Source organism: Podarcis bocagei (genome assembly GCF_964188305.1).
Source record: "Podarcis bocagei genome assembly, chromosome: 14".
NCBI lineage: Eukaryota > Metazoa > Chordata > Lepidosauria > Squamata > Lacertidae > Podarcis > Podarcis bocagei.
The window spans coordinates 5,819,083-5,838,995 of record NC_138139.1 but is presented as its reverse complement, the minus strand read 5'-3'; the positions used below and the strand labels follow the sequence as shown (position 1 = coordinate 5,838,995).

Genomic DNA, 19,913 nt, shown 5'->3' with positions numbered 1-19,913 from the left:
ACCATCAGGCTAGATAGTGAGGAGAGAGGGGGGAAGGTATTTTGACTGTTGTTAAAGCCATGCAGTCTATGCCTTGTTGGAGTTATTTTGGTTTCCTGATCTTTTGGCTTCTTAATTTTCCTAATACAGATTTTGTAATTTTAATTCTGTGTTGGCAAAACTCTTGATCCAATCAAGGATGCAGTTATGAATGCTCAATTTAACAGTCTAACATTACTGTTAAAATGGGTACCTATAATTTGATCTTTGATTGGATGAAGGGTAGTGAAGATGCTCTGGCAAACTTGAGATTCACATCATGCTTTTTCTGAATAGGCTATGTAGTAAAGGGTTTGAGTATTCAGTTTTGTTGCAGTGGCTTTCTATTTTTGTGTAATGAGGTTAAAATAGCATTCATATATATCAAAGGATATATAAACATAATAAAAGTATGAATTTAGATTTGAGGCTCTTGCATATAATGACACTACACTTGCTCATTAGATCTGTACATTAGTGATGTAAAAGGTAGCATTTGTGCCATTTTTTACTCTTATTTTAATGTGCATTCACACCTGCAGTTTAACCGTTAAGCTAGGTCCAGTCTAAGCCTTGTCCTTTAGAATCTCTCCCACTCTGTAATTCAATACTCTCCAAAGCCACACTGCAGTAGAAAATCTGTTTACATATTCTTGGGGCAATGAGACTGGATTGTGACAGGTCATCATGGACAGTATGTGGTGGACCACCCTATATCTACTTGGGGCTAAAATTTTGCAAAGATAGCCCATGTGCTATTGCATGGTACGTTCTTAAGAGAATGCAAACTCAAGATTAGTTGACACAGACTAGTTAGTGCCACTATCGTTGAGAGTCTTGTGGACATAGAAAGCTGCCTTAGCTTTCTATTCAGACCGTTGATCCACAGGGCTCGTGCCAGACATTTTGGCACCTGATGCGAACCACAAAATGGTGAGCACACACACACCACTCCAGGGCCAAGAGGTTGCTGTGGCATGGGGGTGGGTTGTGGAGTGGAGGCAGATCCATCCTCCAAGGAGTGCACCTCAGCCATTGCTGCAGTGGCAGTAAGCTGTGTGCCCCTTGGAGGCCAGATCTGCTGACCCTGTGGATCCTGCCACCTGAGGCAGTTGCCTCACCATGCATCCTGGGTCGGCTGGCCCTGGCTGAACTATCTAGCTAAGAATTTTCTCCACACAGAAGCGGTCATATGTAATGAGAAGCCAGGCTTTCTTTTTTATTATTATTAAGATTTTTTTAATTATTGTTATTGTTATTATTAAATTAATTTCAAACTTCAAATTTGTCACACATTTCTCTTGAGGAGCCAGACTTTCTAATGTGAACAAGTAGCATGTTGGTGTACATTGCCTAATCACTCTGGTTTCACTGTTCCCCGGCATGAGTTGGATAAACAAACCAGGCTGTGTCCTGACTTCCCATTATGTCCAAGCCAGGGTTTGTGACTTGTTGTGGAGCAGTAAACCATGACCTCTGCTTCAGGTGTAACAGGTAGCCAAGGCTGTACACCAGCCAGTCATTAAGTTTGGCTTCAAACAAGAGTCTCCTCCGCTTGCCCCTGCCCCCAGACCTACCTGGGGATGCCAGGGATTGAACCTTGGACCCTAAATAGAGCACATGTTACTGAAGGTGGCCCACAATTGATCTGGAAAACAAAATACCACTTAAAACAAAACTCGGTTTTGAATTGAATTGCCGTATCTGAAGCTGTTGGTGGTACAGATTGGAGAAGTGATCATCTTACCAGACCTGTCATGGTAAAAGAAGAAAACCTTTGTTTTGAGTTTTCAGGCATTTGTACTTTATGCTTCCAGGTCTCGATCGTCACTTGGGCATTCTCGATCCCACTGGGGCCACAGTTCAAACTCGCATGCTTCACGGCCACAGGAGCAGCGGAACCGTAGTAGAATCTCCACAGTCATTCAGCCCCTGAGACAGAATGCAGCAGAAGTAGTGGACCTCACAGTGGATGAGGATGGTAGGTTGCAGCAGTGACAGAGCCTTGAGCCTCCCATCAGGCCGATTAGTGTTCTGAAAAGAAACAAGATGTGTTAGCTGGCCATTGAAACTCTTGACTTTTGGATTGCCATGTTAAAAGCTGCTTGCATCACATAAGGGAGTGCAGACATGATACTTTGTGGTCTGGCCAGGCTCAGGGCTGCCTTTCATGATGTTTCAGACTTGGGATAGTCTCTCTGGATCACTCCTATGTTTGCATACATGCATCCTCAGATGTTACTGTTGGCACCCTGAACTTTTGCAGACCTGCCCCCCAACACAGATGCGATCAGAATAAATCAGGGGGTGCCAGCCTTTTTTCAGCCCATGGGCACATTTGACACAACAATGTGAAACTGATCCTGATATGAATAACTGTGGAACTATTGAGGTTGGTGCTGTAAATATCACTGTTACACTGGTTGTATGCACCAAAGGGTACTGTTTGGGTGCAGCCAGCCACATAGTAACCCCACATTGTCTGTCTTGTGTTTGCCCAAGATCTGTGTCAAATGAGTTCTTAGTCATAACCCACTTAAACAGGCTGCAGGAGCTTAAATTTCTTTATGTTGTTTGTCATTTTTATACAGAGCCCACTGTTGTGCCAACAACTTCATCTAGAGTGGAATCTCAGACTGCAAATTCCACGTCCGATGGCGGCCCTAGTGTCACGACCTCAGAGCAGGTCTCTGACGTAATTTCTAGCATCTCCAACAGCCAGTCCTCCTTGGCCCCAGAGCCTTTGGTTGTCCTCACCAATAGTGGGACTGCAGGGAATCCGGCAGGAGGTATGAATTTTTATTTTTTTTACTGTTCTACAGTAGGTGAAAATGCTGGCTTACCACAAAGTTGATGTGCTTACTACTTTGAAAATGTAGTGCATGCTTTTGCTGGAGAGGCAAAGAATTTCTGGGGCCAGTGTTTCCTTCGTGTGTATTTTTTTAATTGACGACATGAGAGTCTAGTACAGGGAGCTGCAGTGAAATTTTTTTATCCGAGGGTTACCCAGTTTGGGGGTCAATCTGTTGTACTGGGATAGCAAATGTAGACTGAGCTTGACTGTGTTGTAATCCTAGTAGGGGAGCATGTGTTCCTGGGAATGCTGGGGTTTCTTACTGAAAACGTTGTAATGGCAAACATTTGAGTGACTACTTGTACCTAAACTCACAGTGTGCAGCCCCAGGAAAGTTTGAAGCACATTCCAGGGCATCCAGTTTGTAGGGGCTGCTGGTGAGTCTTAACAATTTTCTCTGGTGCCCAGTGCAGAGTGCCTCAGAATGCCCTGTAATGCAGCTTGTGCAGAGGAATCCCACACCAGGGAGCTTGAAACCTTGGCCTAAGTCTAGCCAAAGACTGGCTACTCTTCTTGCAGTGGCTCTCTGGGTCCTCCCCATCATCTGCTACTTGCAGGTGCTGAGAATTCGAATCTAGGACCTTCTGCATGCAAAACAAGAGGGGTGGAGGAGGGGAGTATCATGGAGCAGGGCATGACGAACTGGTACCGTGAACAGGAGCGTTTCACACTGCAACATTTTGTTGCAGGTCACACTGGTCTCACTTTAATAAGCAAATGACTAATCCAGTTGTACACCCTGCAGAGTTTTCAGGTTTGGCTTTTACTGTACCTGTGTTACCAGCTGAGCTCACATGTTTCTTTCACCCCCAATTTAAGATGACTCAAGAGGAAATACCTCAAGTACAACACTGGAATCTGGCCCTCCTGCAATGCCAAGGCTGCCGTCATGCTGCCCCCAGCATTCTCCATGCGGCGGCTCCTCGCAGAACCACCACATCCTGGGGCATCCTCACGCCAGCTGTTTCCAACAGCACAGCCATCATTTCCACCATCACCACCACCACAACCCCCACGCAAGCGTCCCTCTCTCACCATCGTTCAGCGAATCCAGCTGCCCTGTTGAAAGGCCTCCCCCAGTGCCGGCACCTGCAGGATCAAGTAGCAGTTCTGGCACCACGTACCATGAGCAGGCAGGTTTGGTTGAGAATGCTTCACTGTGGTGATGGTGAAGAGTTACGGATAATAGTTTCTCCATGTGCTGTGCAGAGTGCTTTTTCTAGGGTACTAGGCCGCTAGCCTCAACTGTCAGAAGCAGTATGCCTCTGAATAGCAGTTGCTGGGAATGACAATTGAAGAGAGCATTGCTGCGCTGATGTTCTGCTTGTGTGCTTCTTGCAGGCACCTGGGAGGCCACTGTGAGAACTGGGTTCTGGACTAGTTGGGCCTTTGGCCTGAGCTAGTGGGCAGGCTTTTCTGATGTTCTGACATACTAATGCACTACATGCTGCCTCAGGGCTGCTACTCAGGGCATCCTCTGCAGGTCTCAAGGCAAGGAAAGGTCTATATGAGGGCAGACATTCTCTCAGATATTTGGGCCCCAGGCTTTAAATGTACAGTGGTGCCTCGCAAGACGAAATAAATCCGTTCCGCGAGTCTCTTCGTCTTGCGGTTTTTTCGTCTTGCGAAGCACGGCTATTAGCGGCTTAGCAGCTATTAGCGGCTTAGCGGCTATTAACGGCTTAGCGGCTTTAAGAAAAAGGAAACAAACTCGCAAGAACTCGCAAGACGTTTTGTCTTGCAAAGCAAGCCCATAGGGAAATTCGTCTTGCGGAATGACTCAAAAAAACAGAAAACCCTTTCGTCTAGCGAGTTTTTCGTCTTGCAAGGCATTTGTCTTGCAGGGCACCACTGTAAATGTATGCAGTCAACCTGTTACCCCCAAAACATCCGGAAGGCAAAGGCTGGTGGAGATGAAAGTGGGATTAGGGAGAGTTTGGAGTTAGGGTATCTGGCTAGGGAAACTCAGATTTCCCCCATGCCTCTTGCTGCTGGCAGGCCTCAGTCATGGCTTTTCCCAAGCACTACTTGTGTGCCCTGACCTGAACTGGAATGTTGGCCAATATAGCCCTTGGTTGGACCCAAGGAGGAACTTCTTATTTCTGAAGCCTAAAGTAGCTCTTTGGGTTCCTCTCTTTGTGGAGATCAAATGGGTTTCCTCATATCTGCTGACTAGCAGGTTTACAAGGAAGATGCCAATTTCATGGTGAAATACTAGTTGCTGCCCTCTTGTTAAATTTACCAATGGCAAACGTTAATCATACCACTCAGACACAAAAGCTTATTTAGTCTTTTGCTAATGGACAGCATTGTGCATATATGTTTTTGTGTGACTTGTCCTATAGCAGCCTTTTTATCACAGTTCCATGAATATTCAAATAATCTTTTGTTTTGCTCTCCCTCCTTGCAGCAGGCACTCCCAGTGGACTTAAGCAACAATGGCATAAGGAACCACGGAAGCAGCTCTTTCCACGGAGCATCAGCCTTTGACCCCTGCTGTCCAGGAGCCTCTTCCCGAACAGCCGTATACGGGCACCAGGCGGGTGCTACTCCCAGCCAGCCCATTGCCATAGATGGATACAGTGCGAACATGGTTGCCCAGCCCCAGCCCCAGCCACCACCCCAGGCTTCTCTGGCATCCTGCCGGCATTATATGTCATGTAAGAATGACTGCAGTCTGTGTATGTGTGGGGCAGGGGAGGCCCCCCAAGGATGCCCTGCTTCATATTGGCAGCTGGCAGGGTCTCTGCAAAGTGGTGCAGTTGGCAGGATGCGCACCCTACTTGAGTGTCCAGAGGAGGGCAACCAAAATGGTCAAAGGCCTGGAAACGATGCCTTATGAGGAATGGCTAAGGGAGCTGGGCATGTTTAGCCTGGAGAAGAGGAGGTTAAGGGGTGATATGATAGCCATGTTCAAATATATAAAAGGATGTCACATAGAGGAGGGAGAAAGGTTGTTTTCTGCTGCTCCAGAGAAGCGGACACGGAGCAATGGATCCAAACTACAAGAAAGAAGATTCCACCTAAACATTAGGAAGAACTTCCTGACAGTAAGAGCTGTTCGACAGTGGAATTTGCTGCCTAGGAGTGTGGTGGAGTCTCCTGCTTTGGAGGTCTTTAAGCAGAGGCTTGACAACCATATGTCAGGAGTGCTCTGGTGGTGTTTCCTGCTTGGCAGGGGGTTGGACTCGATGGCCCTTGTGGTCTCTTCCAACTCTATGATTCTATGATTCTATTCTATGATTCTATGAGTGGTGCCGCCTTCCCTTGTGGCAGGGTAAAGCGAAGCGTCTGGCATGGGCATCTGATTTTTTTGTTTGGGGGTGGGTGCTGTCAAGAGCAGCAGATGATCTTAGTTTAGCAGACAGTTGTAATGAACTAACCGGGTTTGTTGCTCTCTGCTACCCCTTTTCAGATGCCTCTTTGACTCGGCCGCTTCATCATCAAGCTGCTGCATGTCCCCATTCCCATGGAAACCCCCCTCCCCCTGTCCCCCCTCAGCCGCCACAACCCACTTCGCAAGTGGACTATGTCATCCCTCACCCCGTCCACCCCTTCCACCCTTCCATATCCTCGCATGCCTCTTCTCACCCTGTCCCGCCTCCGCCGCCCCCACACCCGTTGGCCAACGCTGCTGCTCCAATCCCACAGCCTCTCCCAGCCACCCACCAGTCTATTTCCCATCACATCCCTGCCACGGCATCTCCGGCCCAGAGGCTGCACCCTCACGAGGTGATCCAGAGGATGGAGGTCCAAAGGAGAAGAATGATGCAGCATCCAACGTAAGTTAGGCTTTAGCCTGGAGGAGGAACAGGCAGAGGGTGGATAGTGGCATGGAAGAGTGTCAGCTTCAATAAGGAAATAAATAAAAAAATTGTCCAGTAGCACCTTGGAGACAAACTAAGTTTGTTCTGGGTACAGTGGTGCCCCGCAAGACGAATGCCTCACAAGACGAAAAACTTGCTAGACGAAAGGGTTTTGCGGTTTTTGAGCTGCTTCACAAGACGAATTTCCCTATGGGCTTGCTTCGCAAGACGGAAACGTCTTGCAAGTTTGTTTCCTTTTTCTTAACACCGTTAATACAGTTGCGACTTGACTTCGAGGAGCAACTCATAGAACGCGGTGTGGTAGCCTTTTTTGAGGTTTTTGGTGATTTTTGAAGCTTTTCCAAAACTTTTCCGACACCGTGCTTCGCAAGATGAAAAATTCGCTAGACGAAAAAACTCGCGGAATGAATTAATTTTGTCTTGCGAGGCACCACTGTATAAGCTTTTCATGTGCATGCACACTTCTTCAGATATAGGAAAGCTTATACCCAGAACAGCTTCAATGAGGGTTCTTTCTGAATCCTTTAGAATACAGGCAGATCACCTGATCTTTTTTTCTCTGCATTCCCCAGCCTGGCACCCTCCACATGCTTAGGACTGCAGCAGCTCTCATCAGCTGTGCTGGTTAGGGGCTGAGAGCAGGGAAAGCTTGAGCCCTCCAGATTTTACTGAACTACAACTCACATCATCCTTGGACATTGGCTATGCTTGCTGGGGCTGATTGGATTTGTAGTTCAGCAACATCTGGCAGGTCAAAGATTCCCCACGCTGTCGTCCAAAGCTTCTGGGGGGCACCAGGTTGAGGAAGACTGTTCACCCACTTAGTTGCAATTGCCAAGAGGTAACTAAGGAGCTATAAGTCTGCCTCTGAACAGCAGCTGAAAGTAAACTAGTTACCTTTTTCTTTTAATGCCACCTTTCTTCCTATGATCTCAGGTTGGTAGACCTGCTTCTCTCCCCACCCATTTTTCCCTCACAACAACCTGTGAAAGAGACTGTGCAGCTAGTGGTTGATTGGCCCAGGGTCATCCAGTGAGATTTATGGCTGAGCTGCAAGTTGGACCATTGTCTCCTCAACCTTGTTGTTTAGTCATTTAGTCGTGTCCGACTCTTTGTGACCCCCTGGACCAGAGCACGCCAGGCACTCCTGTCTTCCACTGCCTCCCTCAGTTTGGTCAGACTCATGTTTGTAGCTTCGAGGACACTGTCCAACCATCTCGTCCTCTGTCGTCCCCTTCTCCTTGTGCCCTCAATCTTTCCCAACATCAGGGTCTTTTCCAGGGAGTCTTCTCTTCTCATGAGGTGGCCAAAGTATTGGAGCCGCAGCTTCATGATCTGTCCTTCCAGTGAGCACTCAGGGCTGATTTCCTTCAGAATGGATGCGTTTGATCTTCTTGCAGTCCATGGGACTCTCAAGAGTCTCCTCCAGCACCATAATTCAAAAGCATCAATTCTTTGGTGATCAGCCTTAGGCCAGTGCTATAATCAGGACTCTACACTAACTCTTAGGAAACTCAGAAGAAAGGATTGGGAGGTGGGAGGTTAACTGGTATTTGCTGTGATGTAAGGAAGGTCTAAAAGCTGCACCATCCTTCTTCTTCCTGGGCTTTAATTTGAGCAGAAAGCTAAAGACATGAATGGATGTAAATAGTTGACTCACTTCTACTTGGGAGCAAATCTCATTAAGAACAGGAACCTATCATCTGCACTCAAATGTTTAGCTGTAATGGAACTGCTATTAATTGAAATGTCAGCCTCTGTCATTTTGAATAATTACATCACAGCAACTCCATCCAGTTTCTGGATTTTAAAAAGGAATGCTAATTGAGATAGGGCTTTTCACTTGATATTCATTAAAGAGCTTGAGTAACTGAGGCTTAGTTATTAAGAAATGGGAAATAGGCAAAGGCCACCTCAAGTCTAGAAGTTCAATACATCTGTGAATCATTTTAGAAATATGCCATTTTTATATAGTACTTAAAATATCCTGTGTCAAGCATGTACAGTGGTACCTCGGGTTAGGTGCGCTTCAGGTTACAGACTCCGCTAACCCAGAAATAGTACCTCGGGTTAAGAACTTTGCTTCAGGATGAGAACAGAAATTGTGCTCCGGTGGCACAGCGGCAGTGGGAGGCCCCATTAGCTAAAGTGGTGCTTCAGGTTAAGAACAGACCTCCGGAACGAATTAAGTACTTAACCCGAGGTACCACTGTATATAGCCTTTCCCACATTTATTTATTCATTCATTCATTCATTCATTCATACTGTTATATATCACTGTATAATAAAATATATCTCAGCAGTTTACAACAATATAAACATAAAACCAGACAATAAAATTATAGAAAGTTAAAAACTTGTTAAAGGGGGGGGGGATAACCAAGCATCAAAGGACTATTTGTCCACAAGCATCACCCCCCCCCCACTAGCCATGTACTTCTCAGTGAGGAATCTTCCCCCCTCGCATTCACCAGATTGAGCTTGGGTTGAGACAGGGTGGGGAGGTTGTGAATGAAGCAGGCTGCTCAGAAATGGAAGCTGAGAAACCTATCACCTTTAGGCTGCAGTGTGAGGTAATATACAAAGGAGAAAAGCTTTGCATTTCTAAGGTTTCAATACTCCTGCTTTCCCCACCCCCCCAGGAGAGCACATGAACGACCACCGCCACATCCTCACCGGATGCATCCCAACTATGGCCATGGACATCACATTCATGTACCACAGACAATGTCTTCCCACCCACGTCAAGCACCAGAGAGATCTGCCTGGTTAGTAAGCTCTTACCTTCTCTTTATTTACATCAGCAAAACATGGCATAGCAACCTTTGCTTTTAGAAGTTATAGCAAAGCATCCCTTGTTCATCATACTTGCAAAGACAACTGATCAAGAATAAATTCTTAGTTTACTGTAGATCAGTTCTTTTTGTAAAGGCTGCAAATGCTTCTTTGAGTTGTTTTTGAGTTCTCCCTTAAATAGGCTTAGTTTTTAATCTATTGCATCTGTGTCCTATTTTTTCTCAAAGCAACTGTGAGAGATTTCTCATTTTATCCTCACAAGTGTGAACCGGTCTTGTGCTACAAATTTTGTTTTTGTTTTATTGTTTTTGTCTGTGCAGGGGTTATATTGCATTACACGATGGTTGTTTGGTAAATTAGTAATTGTATTTTATGAGTAGACATATTGCATATTGCAGCCTTTCTCAGCCCCTCCACGTGCTTTGGACAACAGCTTCCAACAGCACCAAGTAGGGAAAGGCTAGTATGTTTCATTTTACGTTTTATGAAAGCCTCCTTGAGAAGGCTTTGCTTTAGAAAGCATCTAACAAACCTGAATGAAAACAGGCATTTTGATCCGGGCCTAGAAATAAACAGATAATCAACACCGAACTCTTACTTCCAATGTTTATGTACGGTATCTCCAGAAAACTGCATGAGTCAAGGTTATTGCTGCTGTGAAATAATTTCATTCCCTGAATAAGGAAGGTGTTGCTGCCTTCACTGCCTAGAAGACGGGAACTAGCCTGACTAAAAGTGAACTCTCTCCTTCCCCCAATAGGGAGCTGGGAATCGAAGCAGGAGTGACTGCAGCTACCTACCCCCCAGGCCCGCTGCATCCTCACTTGGCTCACTACCACGCACCTCCTCGACTTCACCACTTGCAAATAGGTGCTCTTCCTTTAATGGTAAGGAGAACAGCTCTGAAGCCACTGGCAGTATTTGACATTTGCTGCTGCACAACAGCCACTGGGAGCAGCTCCTCCCTTCTGAAAAGAATGAGGATTGTGTCACAGAGTCCATGGCAGGTTGTCCCTGCTTCCATTTCATTTGAAATTTTGTTCTTGGGAACATTGACATACACAAAGTTTTTTGTGAAAAAAGAAAAAGGTGGGCTTCCTAACTCAGGGCTGGGAAACCTGTTGTTCTCCGTATGTTGTTGGACTCCCAACTCCTATCGACCCCAGCCAGCATGGGATGGTAGGAGTTCTAGTCCCACAGCATCTGTTCTGCATCTCTGTCTTAACTGGCAGGGACTTATATTGGGTTTAATTCGCCCACATTTCTCACTTGGAAATCAGAATATAACCCAAATTAAATTAGCCAGTAGTACATTGACACTCTGCATCTGATTTTGTTGTTGCTGTTGCTTAGTTTATAACTCACTTTGCAAGGCTAAGTTACAGCACTCCTTGATTAACTGGAAAGTGCTAAGAGGATTATCTTCTAGTTACTTTTGCTACTGTTTAATTTCACATTTGATGTGGTTGGTGGAAGTAGTCTTGAATTCTAGCACCCCCTCTATTTTAATACAAATATTGGGGTTTGAGATTACAGGAAGGGCATATTGGAAGCAAGGATGGTTATTTGCTGCTGGTCTGCAATTTGGCAGAATCTGAGATTGATCACAGACTCCAGAATAAAAAGACAGCTTATGCGAAAGGAAGAGACCACTTTTGATGAATTCTGGCAGTTCTTGCCTAGCTTTGTACCTGAATAACTTTTTCCAGTGGCATTACTTGACTGCTTAGGCTCCTGAATTAGAAAGGAAAATTTTGCTTGTAGTACCACAATCCACGTTCTTCGATTCTGGTTCACAAGATGACACATGTCGCTGGCTTTTCTTCTTCATGTGCTAGATGAAATGCTAGTTAAAATGATTGCACCTGGATTGTCAGGTTCTCTTACAACAGGAGCTTATGGCCCCATGTTGTTGGACTCCCAACATCCCTCAACCCAGCTAGCATGACCAGTGGTCAGGGATGATGGGAGTTGTAATGTAGTAACATCTAGGGGGCCACAGGTTCTTCATCCCGGTTTACAGAGAATGTTGTGAATGTCGTACAGCACTTAGTGTAACTGTGCAAGTGGCTTATGCATCACTATCTTTGACCCTGTGCAGCTTGTCAATGTCAGAGACTACCACTTACCTAAACGTCTTACCTAAATGAAATCGTTAGAAAATTTCTGTTGGAAAAGCAAAAGAGGTGCGATCAGATGACGGTTGACAAAGGAATTAAAGCTTTTATTTGTGCCTTTCTTACAAAGTCCTGAAGGATGGTCTGTGTAAGTAGAGTTGCATCGGTTATGGCTGGTCTCCAGGAAATTTCTGGATTTGTGAGTTGATGGCTTTCTTTACTATGCATAAGAGTAGGCTAGAAGTGCTCTAGTTAGTCAGCCAGGTGGGAAGGCGTCATTTCTGCTAAAGTTAGTTCCAGGTCATTGGAAGGACAGAAAATCATCCTCATTTGAGCATTTATTGTTTTAAAGATTTAGTCCCCGCTTTTCTATCCAGTGACCTCTATTGCATCTTAATTCAAGAATTAAAGGATCTGAGGAACTGGGGTTTGCTTGAACTTGTGAGGAAGTGCAGAATGTGGAATCCATCTGATAGGCATCTAGCTGTGGTGAAAACTTTCTGAACCTCCAGTTCTTTTGACTACTTCCTTGTTTTAGGCATGAAGGGATACTGGAATGTCCGTTGTTTCATTTTTGCTTTGCTTGGTGGGATGACTTTAACTCGAGATCTCTGTGGCCTTTTAGGGGACAAGATATTCTGGACCCCAATGCTAGCAATGCTGCAAAAGCAGCTTTCACCATCAGCAGCCTGCTGCTGCTCAATATGTTTTGGACTACCGTATTTTTCGCCCTATAAGACGCACTTTTTCCCCTCCAAAAATGAAGGGGAAATGTGTGTGCATCCTATGGGGCGAAGGCAGGCTTTCGCTGAAGCGTGGAGAGCGAGGGGGGTCGGTGCGCACCGACCCCTCTCGCTCTCCAGGCTTCAGGAAGCTATCCACTAGCCGTGGGAGACCCAGCTCTCCCAGGGCTAGCGGAGATCTTGCCTGCACCCAGAAGCTTGGGGCGCGCTGAGCTCCGCACACCCCAAGCTTCGGGATTAGCGCAGTGCACCGCTAGCCGTGGGAGAGCTGCGCGGCTCTCCCACGGCTAGCGGAGACCTTGCCAGCACCCAGAAGCTTGGAGCGCGCTGAGCTCCGCACGCCCCAAGCTTCGGGATTAGCGCAGTGCTCTGCTAGCCGTGGGAGAGCTGCGGGGCTCTCCCACGGCTAGTGGAGACCTTCCCAGCACCCAGAAGCTTGGGGCACGCTGAGCTCCGCACGCCCCAAGCTTCGGGATTAGCACAGCGCACCTGGGGGGGAAATAAATTTTTTTCCCCTTTATTTCCCCCCCCCAAAAAAAAACTAGGTGCGTCCTATGGGCCGGTGCGTCCTATGGAGCGAAAAATACGGTATATCTTTTATCAGCCCAGCCAGTATGCCCAAAACATCTGGAAAGTACCAGGCTGTTGAATACTGCTCCCCAAATGTTAGGCCAGCATTCCTGGAAGTGGGGTTGCTTGCTGCATTCTTACTGACTTAACAGTGCGCATTGGGATTTCTCTGTTGAAGGGACTTGCTGTGTTCCCTTTGGGGTTTGTTTTTTGTTCTCACCTTTCCATAAAAAGTGTTGGAATTTCTAACGGTGTGTGTGTGTGTGTGTGTGTGTGTGTGTGTGTGTGTGTGTGTAGGTTCTGAAATAACATGGTGAGGTTGCGTATGTGGAGGCATGCACCAACAGTCAATTCAAACTGCAGTTTATTCTAAGTGTTGTATCATTGTTGGACGGAGTCCCTACCCTTTTAAGACCATAAGGTATATGCCTGTTTGACTTATATGCGAACAATGCATGAAGCTGGCTAGCTAAGGAACTACTTTGACTTGTTCTTAGATAATTTTCAAGCTTTGTTATAATAACCATCATCATGTTAGATTTCATGTCTACTATGTTTGAGGCACATAATTTGCAAAAATGTTTCTGAAATATTCACACCTTAAGCCTTGGTTGGGTGAGAACAAGTCATCCTCTGGACCAGGTTCAGACCATGTTCAGAATAGTTTCCTTCTTTGAAAGAGTTTGTTTCTGGAGCCCTTGCAAAAAGAGAAAGGATGGCAGGGTCACCATCTTCCAGCATTCTGTCAATTGCTGATGAGAATCAAAGCAGCAGGGTTCTGTATTTTTGCAACATGGACAGTAAAATACTCGAAACTGTTCTGCAATTAGATTTAACTCCATTCTGCTATTTGAATAGGTTCCTGACATGGCGGGCTACCCTCACATTCGTTACATTTCATCGGGATTGGATGGAACTTCATTCAGAGGCCCTTTCAGGGGCAATTTTGAGGTTTGTAATAGAATAAACCTGGCTATGTGGCAGGATTTTTGCTTGAGGGAACACGGGGGAGGGGTACATTGCAGAGTTAAATGTAAACTAATCTGGTTTTAGATTATATATTTTTAATGACCTCTGGCCTTTTAATTATGCCTTGGGAACAAGGCTGGTGTTTAAAAAGCATAGAATACTTTTTATTATTATTATGCAGCAGTAGATGGCAGTTAATGGACTATGTACTGCAATAAATGTTTATGTTGAGAGGATGCGGTGCTGCTTGAGGCGGCTGGCTGAAGGGGAGGACAGTTGGCGTTAAACTGTCAATCCTCTTGCTTAAGTGAAGCTGGGCCACGTTTGCAGCTGAAGTTTGTTATGCACATCGGAGAAATTAAGACATCGGATGCAGAGAGTTAATGAACTCTTAATGTTCTAGTTCAGTCTTTCCCAGCCTCGTGCCCTCTGGATGTTGTGGGCTGCAACTGCCATCAGCCCCAGCTAGCACGGCTGTATGATTCTGGGGCTGATGGGAGTTGCAGCCCAAAACATCCTGTGGGTGCCAGGTTGGGGAAGACTGTTCTAGTACATTGGAAACATGTTCAGGAAGTGCTTTCAATTTAAGTTGTGTTCTTGGGGCCAAAAACGGATTACTGTGTTTCAGCCAAAAGCCTTGGTGCTCTTCTTGTTGTAGAATCAGGAAGTGCAGCCTTTTCAGTGCATTTTATTATCATCCTACCATCATTATTAAACATGCAACAAACCATCCTGTGCATAAGCACAACAAGAGTAAAGCTGACTGCTCACCAGCAAGCTGAGCTGTCATTATTTGAACCAACTAGGTTTCTTCCAAAAGCCTGTGGAGCCCTGACAAGGGGATTGAGGGGGTCTGTTTCATGAAGATTATTTGCAGACCTTGGATTGCAGAGTCTTAAGGCAATGATGGGGAACCTGTGCCCTCCACAGATATTGCTGGACTACAACTCCCAGCATACCTGACCATTGGCCATGCTGGCTGGGGCTGAGAGGAGCTGGAGTCCATTAACATCTGGAGAGTTACAGGTTCCCTATCCATGTAGGGACTCAAGAACCTCCTTAAGCACTAAACCACCTCATGCTGAGCCCCTTTATGACATCAGAGCAGGTAAGCCATTCGCAGCAAGAGGGGCTGATGATTGACAGGACCCCTGTGGTATTAGTGGAGATCAGAAATAGAAAACTGTTCGCATACTACTTTTCAAATAACATGCATGTAAATTAAGTAGTTGAGAGAACTGTTTTGCCATTTGAAGAATGAATAAATGATTAAGTGAGAGGACCAAGATATTGAATTCTCTCGGTTCCTCCTTGATTCCAGGAATTAATTCATCTGGAAGAACGTTTAGGAAATGTGAATCGTGGAGCTTCGCAAGGGACAATTGAAAGGTGCACATATCCACACAAATACAAAAAGGTGAGCGTGTCTTAGGGGCTGTTTCAGGGCCATGTGGAGGGGCGGGAATACATTTTGGACAACTAAACTTGCAAATATTAGTTCCACAAATTCTTACTTACCTATCTGTAAATAATAGAAAATAGAACACACACCCCTTTAAGAATGTACTCCCCAGATTGTGACTAGATTGCTCTTTTATAGAAAGTGACAAATGACATGTTTTGTAAGTGTAGCTGGCCTAGGACTGCTACTGGATGCTTCTCCTTAAGGAGCTGAAAATGTAGTTCTTACTCAGTTCTGGAGCCTTACATTGTTTTATCTTTTAAAAGTTCAGAATTGTTAATAAATAGGTGAGAGGGACAAGTTCCATCAAATGTCAACACATACAAACTAGCATGTCAGGAGAGTCCAACCTCTCCTTTCCCCTGATGTGTACTTTGTATTTGTAGGGACATTTGATCACCCAAAAGGTAGAGCCACAAAAACAGGCATGTAATACAAGTCTGCTGATCATGTAGCATGCAAAAGTGATTTGTAGTAATTTCAATCCTAGCAATCCTGTCAGTGGAGTTTTAGTTTATATTATAGTGCTGAAATTGAGTTGGGGAATAAGAGTTGCCTAAAGCCACCAGCGTCAGCTGACCTGAAATCTGAGCTTTTCAGCCCAATTATCAGGCCTGCCTATTGCACCACATGAGTTTGTGCCAGCTTGTTGCACTATTTTTCCAGGATTATACACCAATGCATATTTTAGGATTGGAGCCCCATACTTCATCATCACTATTGGTTTAGTTTTCTAATGTAATGTTGTCCAGGACTGGTTTCCCTTTAATTTTAGATTCTTTAGCTTTCTTAACTTGTTAAGGTTGTTGCAAATGTCTATGCCAATTTAATCACTGAAGTTTAATATGTTGTTAAAATGATTGTGGGGAGGCTAGAAATGGATGGGTTGCTTAGCCTGCTTGTTGCATTTTGTTAAAACCTTCATGTGTGTACTTCCAATGCAGTCATAACAGAACTGATAAATGTGCATAAAACAGATCTTACTCAGTTTGCCAATAATGTCATCTCTACTAATAAGGTAACAACTGATTGGTTCTCACAGAGGAAACTGCACTGCAAACAAGATGGGGAGGAAGGAACTGAGGAAGATACAGAGGAAAAATGTACCATTTGTTTATCTATATTAGAGGAAGGTGAAGATGTCAGGTAAATAACTAAAAACAAAACAAAACCCCAAGCCAGGACCAAATCCCTGGCGTTCTAAAAACCATTTTAGAAATGTTGTTTCTCAAAATTGAGGGTTTCTAGATGCATTTGGGAATTTAGTCTGTTCCAGTCCCAGTTAGTTGTCATCAGTACATTGGCAGTGCCATAATGAACTGTCATCAGAAAATACTGTTAACAGGATTTTTAGAGGTCATCAGTTAACAGGACTGCCCTTTTGACATTTATAAGGCCTGAAGTGAAAAAACTGAAATATTTATAATGTTTCAATAAGAAGGAACATATCATCAAAACATACTTAAAACAGAAAAATAACATTTAACACAATAGTAGTCCCAAAACTGAGAAAAGGCTGAGTTTCATGTAGCCACCTTCACATTGAGTGTTGTTGAAAAGCTATTCCTTGCTGTAGTGCTTCACCTGGAATCATAAATGTTTAAACACTTCTTAAACGTGATGTGGACAGGCCATAACTCAGCGGTAGAGCACCTTGCAAAAGGTCCTAGGTGGTAAAGCTGGGAGAGACCCCTGCCTGAAACCCTGGACAGCTGATGCCAGACAGTGTAGGCAATACTGAGCTAGACGGACCAGTGGTTTGACTTGGTTTAAGGCAACTTCCTTTGTGCTTTTCCCATGCTTGGAGGCCAATGCATGCCTGCACTGCCGCTGCCAGGATTATGTCAGAACTAGGGTGCGCGCACTGCATGTGATTAGAGCAGTGCTTAGTAGGAAGGAGTGGGCATGGCTCACCCATGCCTTTGACCATCTTCAAGACTGCTTACTTCTGCTATTGATGAAAAGAAAATCCCCTACATCCCCTTTTGTCAGTGACAGTCTTTCCTTGCCATAGACAGTGTCAACTCTTCTGCAATGACAGACCTTAGGACAAGCTCTGCTGTACTGTTCCAGTTCAGCATCTTGAACCATCTAATTTAGTGTGTTTGGGGTGCTAGTGTTATTGTGGCTGTGTGCTTTTAGTACACCCTCAGATCACCATATAATACCCAGGGAATTGCAAACCTTTTGGGGAAAAAAGTTTTGACTTTCATGGTTGCAAAGAGAAGCTTGCAAGGCCAAGTAGAGACTCAGAAACTAGATGGTGCACTAAGGATCCTTTTACAAAATATAGTTGCCCTATGATACAAGGCCCATCATGTTGGGAAGAAATGCCACAGCCTTGCTGACAGTCAGATCTCCTAATCAGTATGTTAAAATGTGATATAAAATAAAGTAGGGTTGTTTTTTTTAACGGAGGACCTTTTTTATGATGTATGTTTTCAGGTAGCCATTCTTGCCTGTAAAGTGCTGACCTCTCTCCTTCCATTTTTCTTGTTCATAGGCGTCTTCCATGTATGCATCTCTTCCATCAAGTGTGCGTAGATCAGTGGTTGATCACAAACAAGAAGTGCCCCATTTGCAGAGTGGACATTGAGGCTCAGCTGCCAAGCGAAAGTTGACACCCTTTTGCCTAAAACCTCCTTCACGCTCATCCTTCCTGGTACTGCAGTCAACCAAAGATGGCATGACTTACCTGTGCAGATGTTGGAAGCATTTGAACCTGCTAGAGTGCTGTTTGTCTGCTCTATGGTATACCTAATGCTAAACCTACAGTTCAGTGTATTTATAAAGCTTTTCTTTTGTTTGTTTAGACCGTACAGTTTTCCCTACTCTTAACACATTTTCCTGTACATTTTGCATGGTTCCTTGTATTGCATTTCTTTGCACATGTTATGGGCTTAGTGACCTCTCCAAACTTGCAGGCAAGATTATCTGCTTTAGAAAATAGAATTGTGTGGTTTTTTTGTTTTGGTTTTTTTTTACATAGAGTCAGGCTTATTCAGAGTATGATTTCACTCAATACTAACCTCAGAGTCCTTAATTTAATCATGTATTTTAGTTCTAAATGTATAAAGATCAAAAAGGATATTATTGTGTTTTTAAGACATTCCTTAATTAGGGGAAAAAGCTGCTGTATACTTGTGTTGGGGAGAGACGCCAAGCACTTCTCCTGCACAAGCCTCCTGAAAGTGAATGGGAGCCTTGTGAGAGCTCTGCAGGCGCTGTTCGTTCCAAGTTGCACCATCCATAATCAATAACTGGGAACATAACCTTCAGATCCTTTGATTTCAAATGGCATAACCCATTATTGGATCATCCTTTTCAGATCAAATGTTCATGTTCTTAAACCTTCAGCACAATGCAGATATATTTGAATGTCAATATTAAAAACATTTAGACTGCTGTCCGATTGTATGTACCATTTTCTTATGTCTAGCAATTTGAATTTCTCTAACGTAATATTTTGCTGCTGTGAAACAGCTCTAATGAACACTAAATATTTGATTTCAACTAGCTGGGTTGTAGATATATGCAGATTGAATAAAATAAGTTTGCTGGAAAACAGGGGGGAAAGACAGGCTGTTTTTATTTGTTTGTTTGCTCCTCAGTCTTAATGCTAAATTCATCTAAAGATCTGCACAAGCTGGTTTTTTTAAAAAAAAATAAAATACAAAAATTGGGGTTGGGGGTTGGGGTAACAGCCACAAAGATTAAACCAAGACTTTGAATTTAACTTCCTAAGGCAAATATCCATGACTTCATAGAACATTGAAAGGTCCCTTGCCCTGTCATGGGAACTGGGTGGTGTTTTTTTTTTAAAATTTAGTTTTACAGTTAATAAAGTTAGCTGAATCCACCTGTCTCCTGTGTTGTTTCTAAGGCTCAATTTGCATAATTTGGGGAGTGGGTTAGGAATGAGACTGTTAATGCTGTTGCTAGCTTTGTACTGACTTCCCTAAGATCAGTCAGCCACCCCAGGTACAATGGATGAATGACATAATTCCCATTGTGCCTGACCACAGGCCATGATGGCTGGGCCTGAGGGGAGTTGGAGTCCAATAACATCCATAAAGACACAGGTTATAAATCTTTTATTATATACAGTAATGTTGGCTGCAAAATTAAGCCCCCGATCCAAATTAGTATAAAACTAGCCCAAAAGGCTGGGGTTTGAACTTTATTATCCTTGAATGGCACTTCCTACCCACCAATGATGCATGACATGCTACCTCTGAACCTGGAGACTCACATGTCTGTGCCCACTGGTGGGGGACAGAATAGAGAAGTACAGGAAAAGAAAAAATGCTACTGGACTAAGGCTAGCCAAAGCATTTCCCCCCCCCCAATCCTGGTTACAGTCTCAATATCACTCTCCAATTGAGGTGAACAAGGGAGTGCTATTGTGTACATTCATTATGCCTCAATCAAGATATCTTAAAGCCGTTAATTACTGTGGGCATACTGTGCTTTCTTAATCAAGTTCTAATGAGGACTGATTTTTTTCTAGTACAGTATGTTAGGAAGCTGGCAACATATAGCTAATTTTTTCCAAGG

The 19,913-nt window shown here is 44.4% G+C and overlaps 1 protein-coding gene across 5 annotated transcripts in view; it reads left to right on the top strand.

Moving 5' to 3' along the window:
- The window catches only part of RNF111 (ring finger protein 111), a 54,024-nt gene extending 34,809 nt beyond the window's left edge, over positions 1 to 19,215 (top strand). For 2 of the 5 annotated variants that reach the window (XM_081170531.1, XM_081170533.1), the window contains exons 4-14: positions 1,836 to 1,999; positions 2,610 to 2,807; positions 3,692 to 4,005; positions 5,283 to 5,532; positions 6,288 to 6,654; positions 9,342 to 9,467; positions 10,256 to 10,382; positions 13,784 to 13,876; positions 15,216 to 15,311; positions 16,375 to 16,502; positions 17,860 to 19,215. In XM_081170531.1, coding sequence (XP_081026657.1) covers positions 1,836 to 1,999; positions 2,610 to 2,807; positions 3,692 to 4,005; positions 5,283 to 5,532; positions 6,288 to 6,654; positions 9,342 to 9,467; positions 10,256 to 10,382; positions 13,784 to 13,876; positions 15,216 to 15,311; positions 16,375 to 16,502; positions 17,860 to 17,977 — 1,981 coding nt within the window. In that variant the 3' untranslated portion in view covers positions 17,978 to 19,215. The remainder of the gene's footprint in view (positions 1 to 1,835; positions 2,000 to 2,609; positions 2,808 to 3,691; positions 4,006 to 5,282; positions 5,533 to 6,287; positions 6,655 to 9,341; positions 9,468 to 10,255; positions 10,383 to 13,783; positions 13,877 to 15,215; positions 15,312 to 16,374; positions 16,503 to 17,859) is intronic. The other 3 variants (XM_081170532.1, XM_081170534.1, XM_081170535.1) reach the window with 3 other exon arrangements.
- The last annotated feature ends 698 nt before the right edge of the window (positions 19,216 to 19,913 follow it).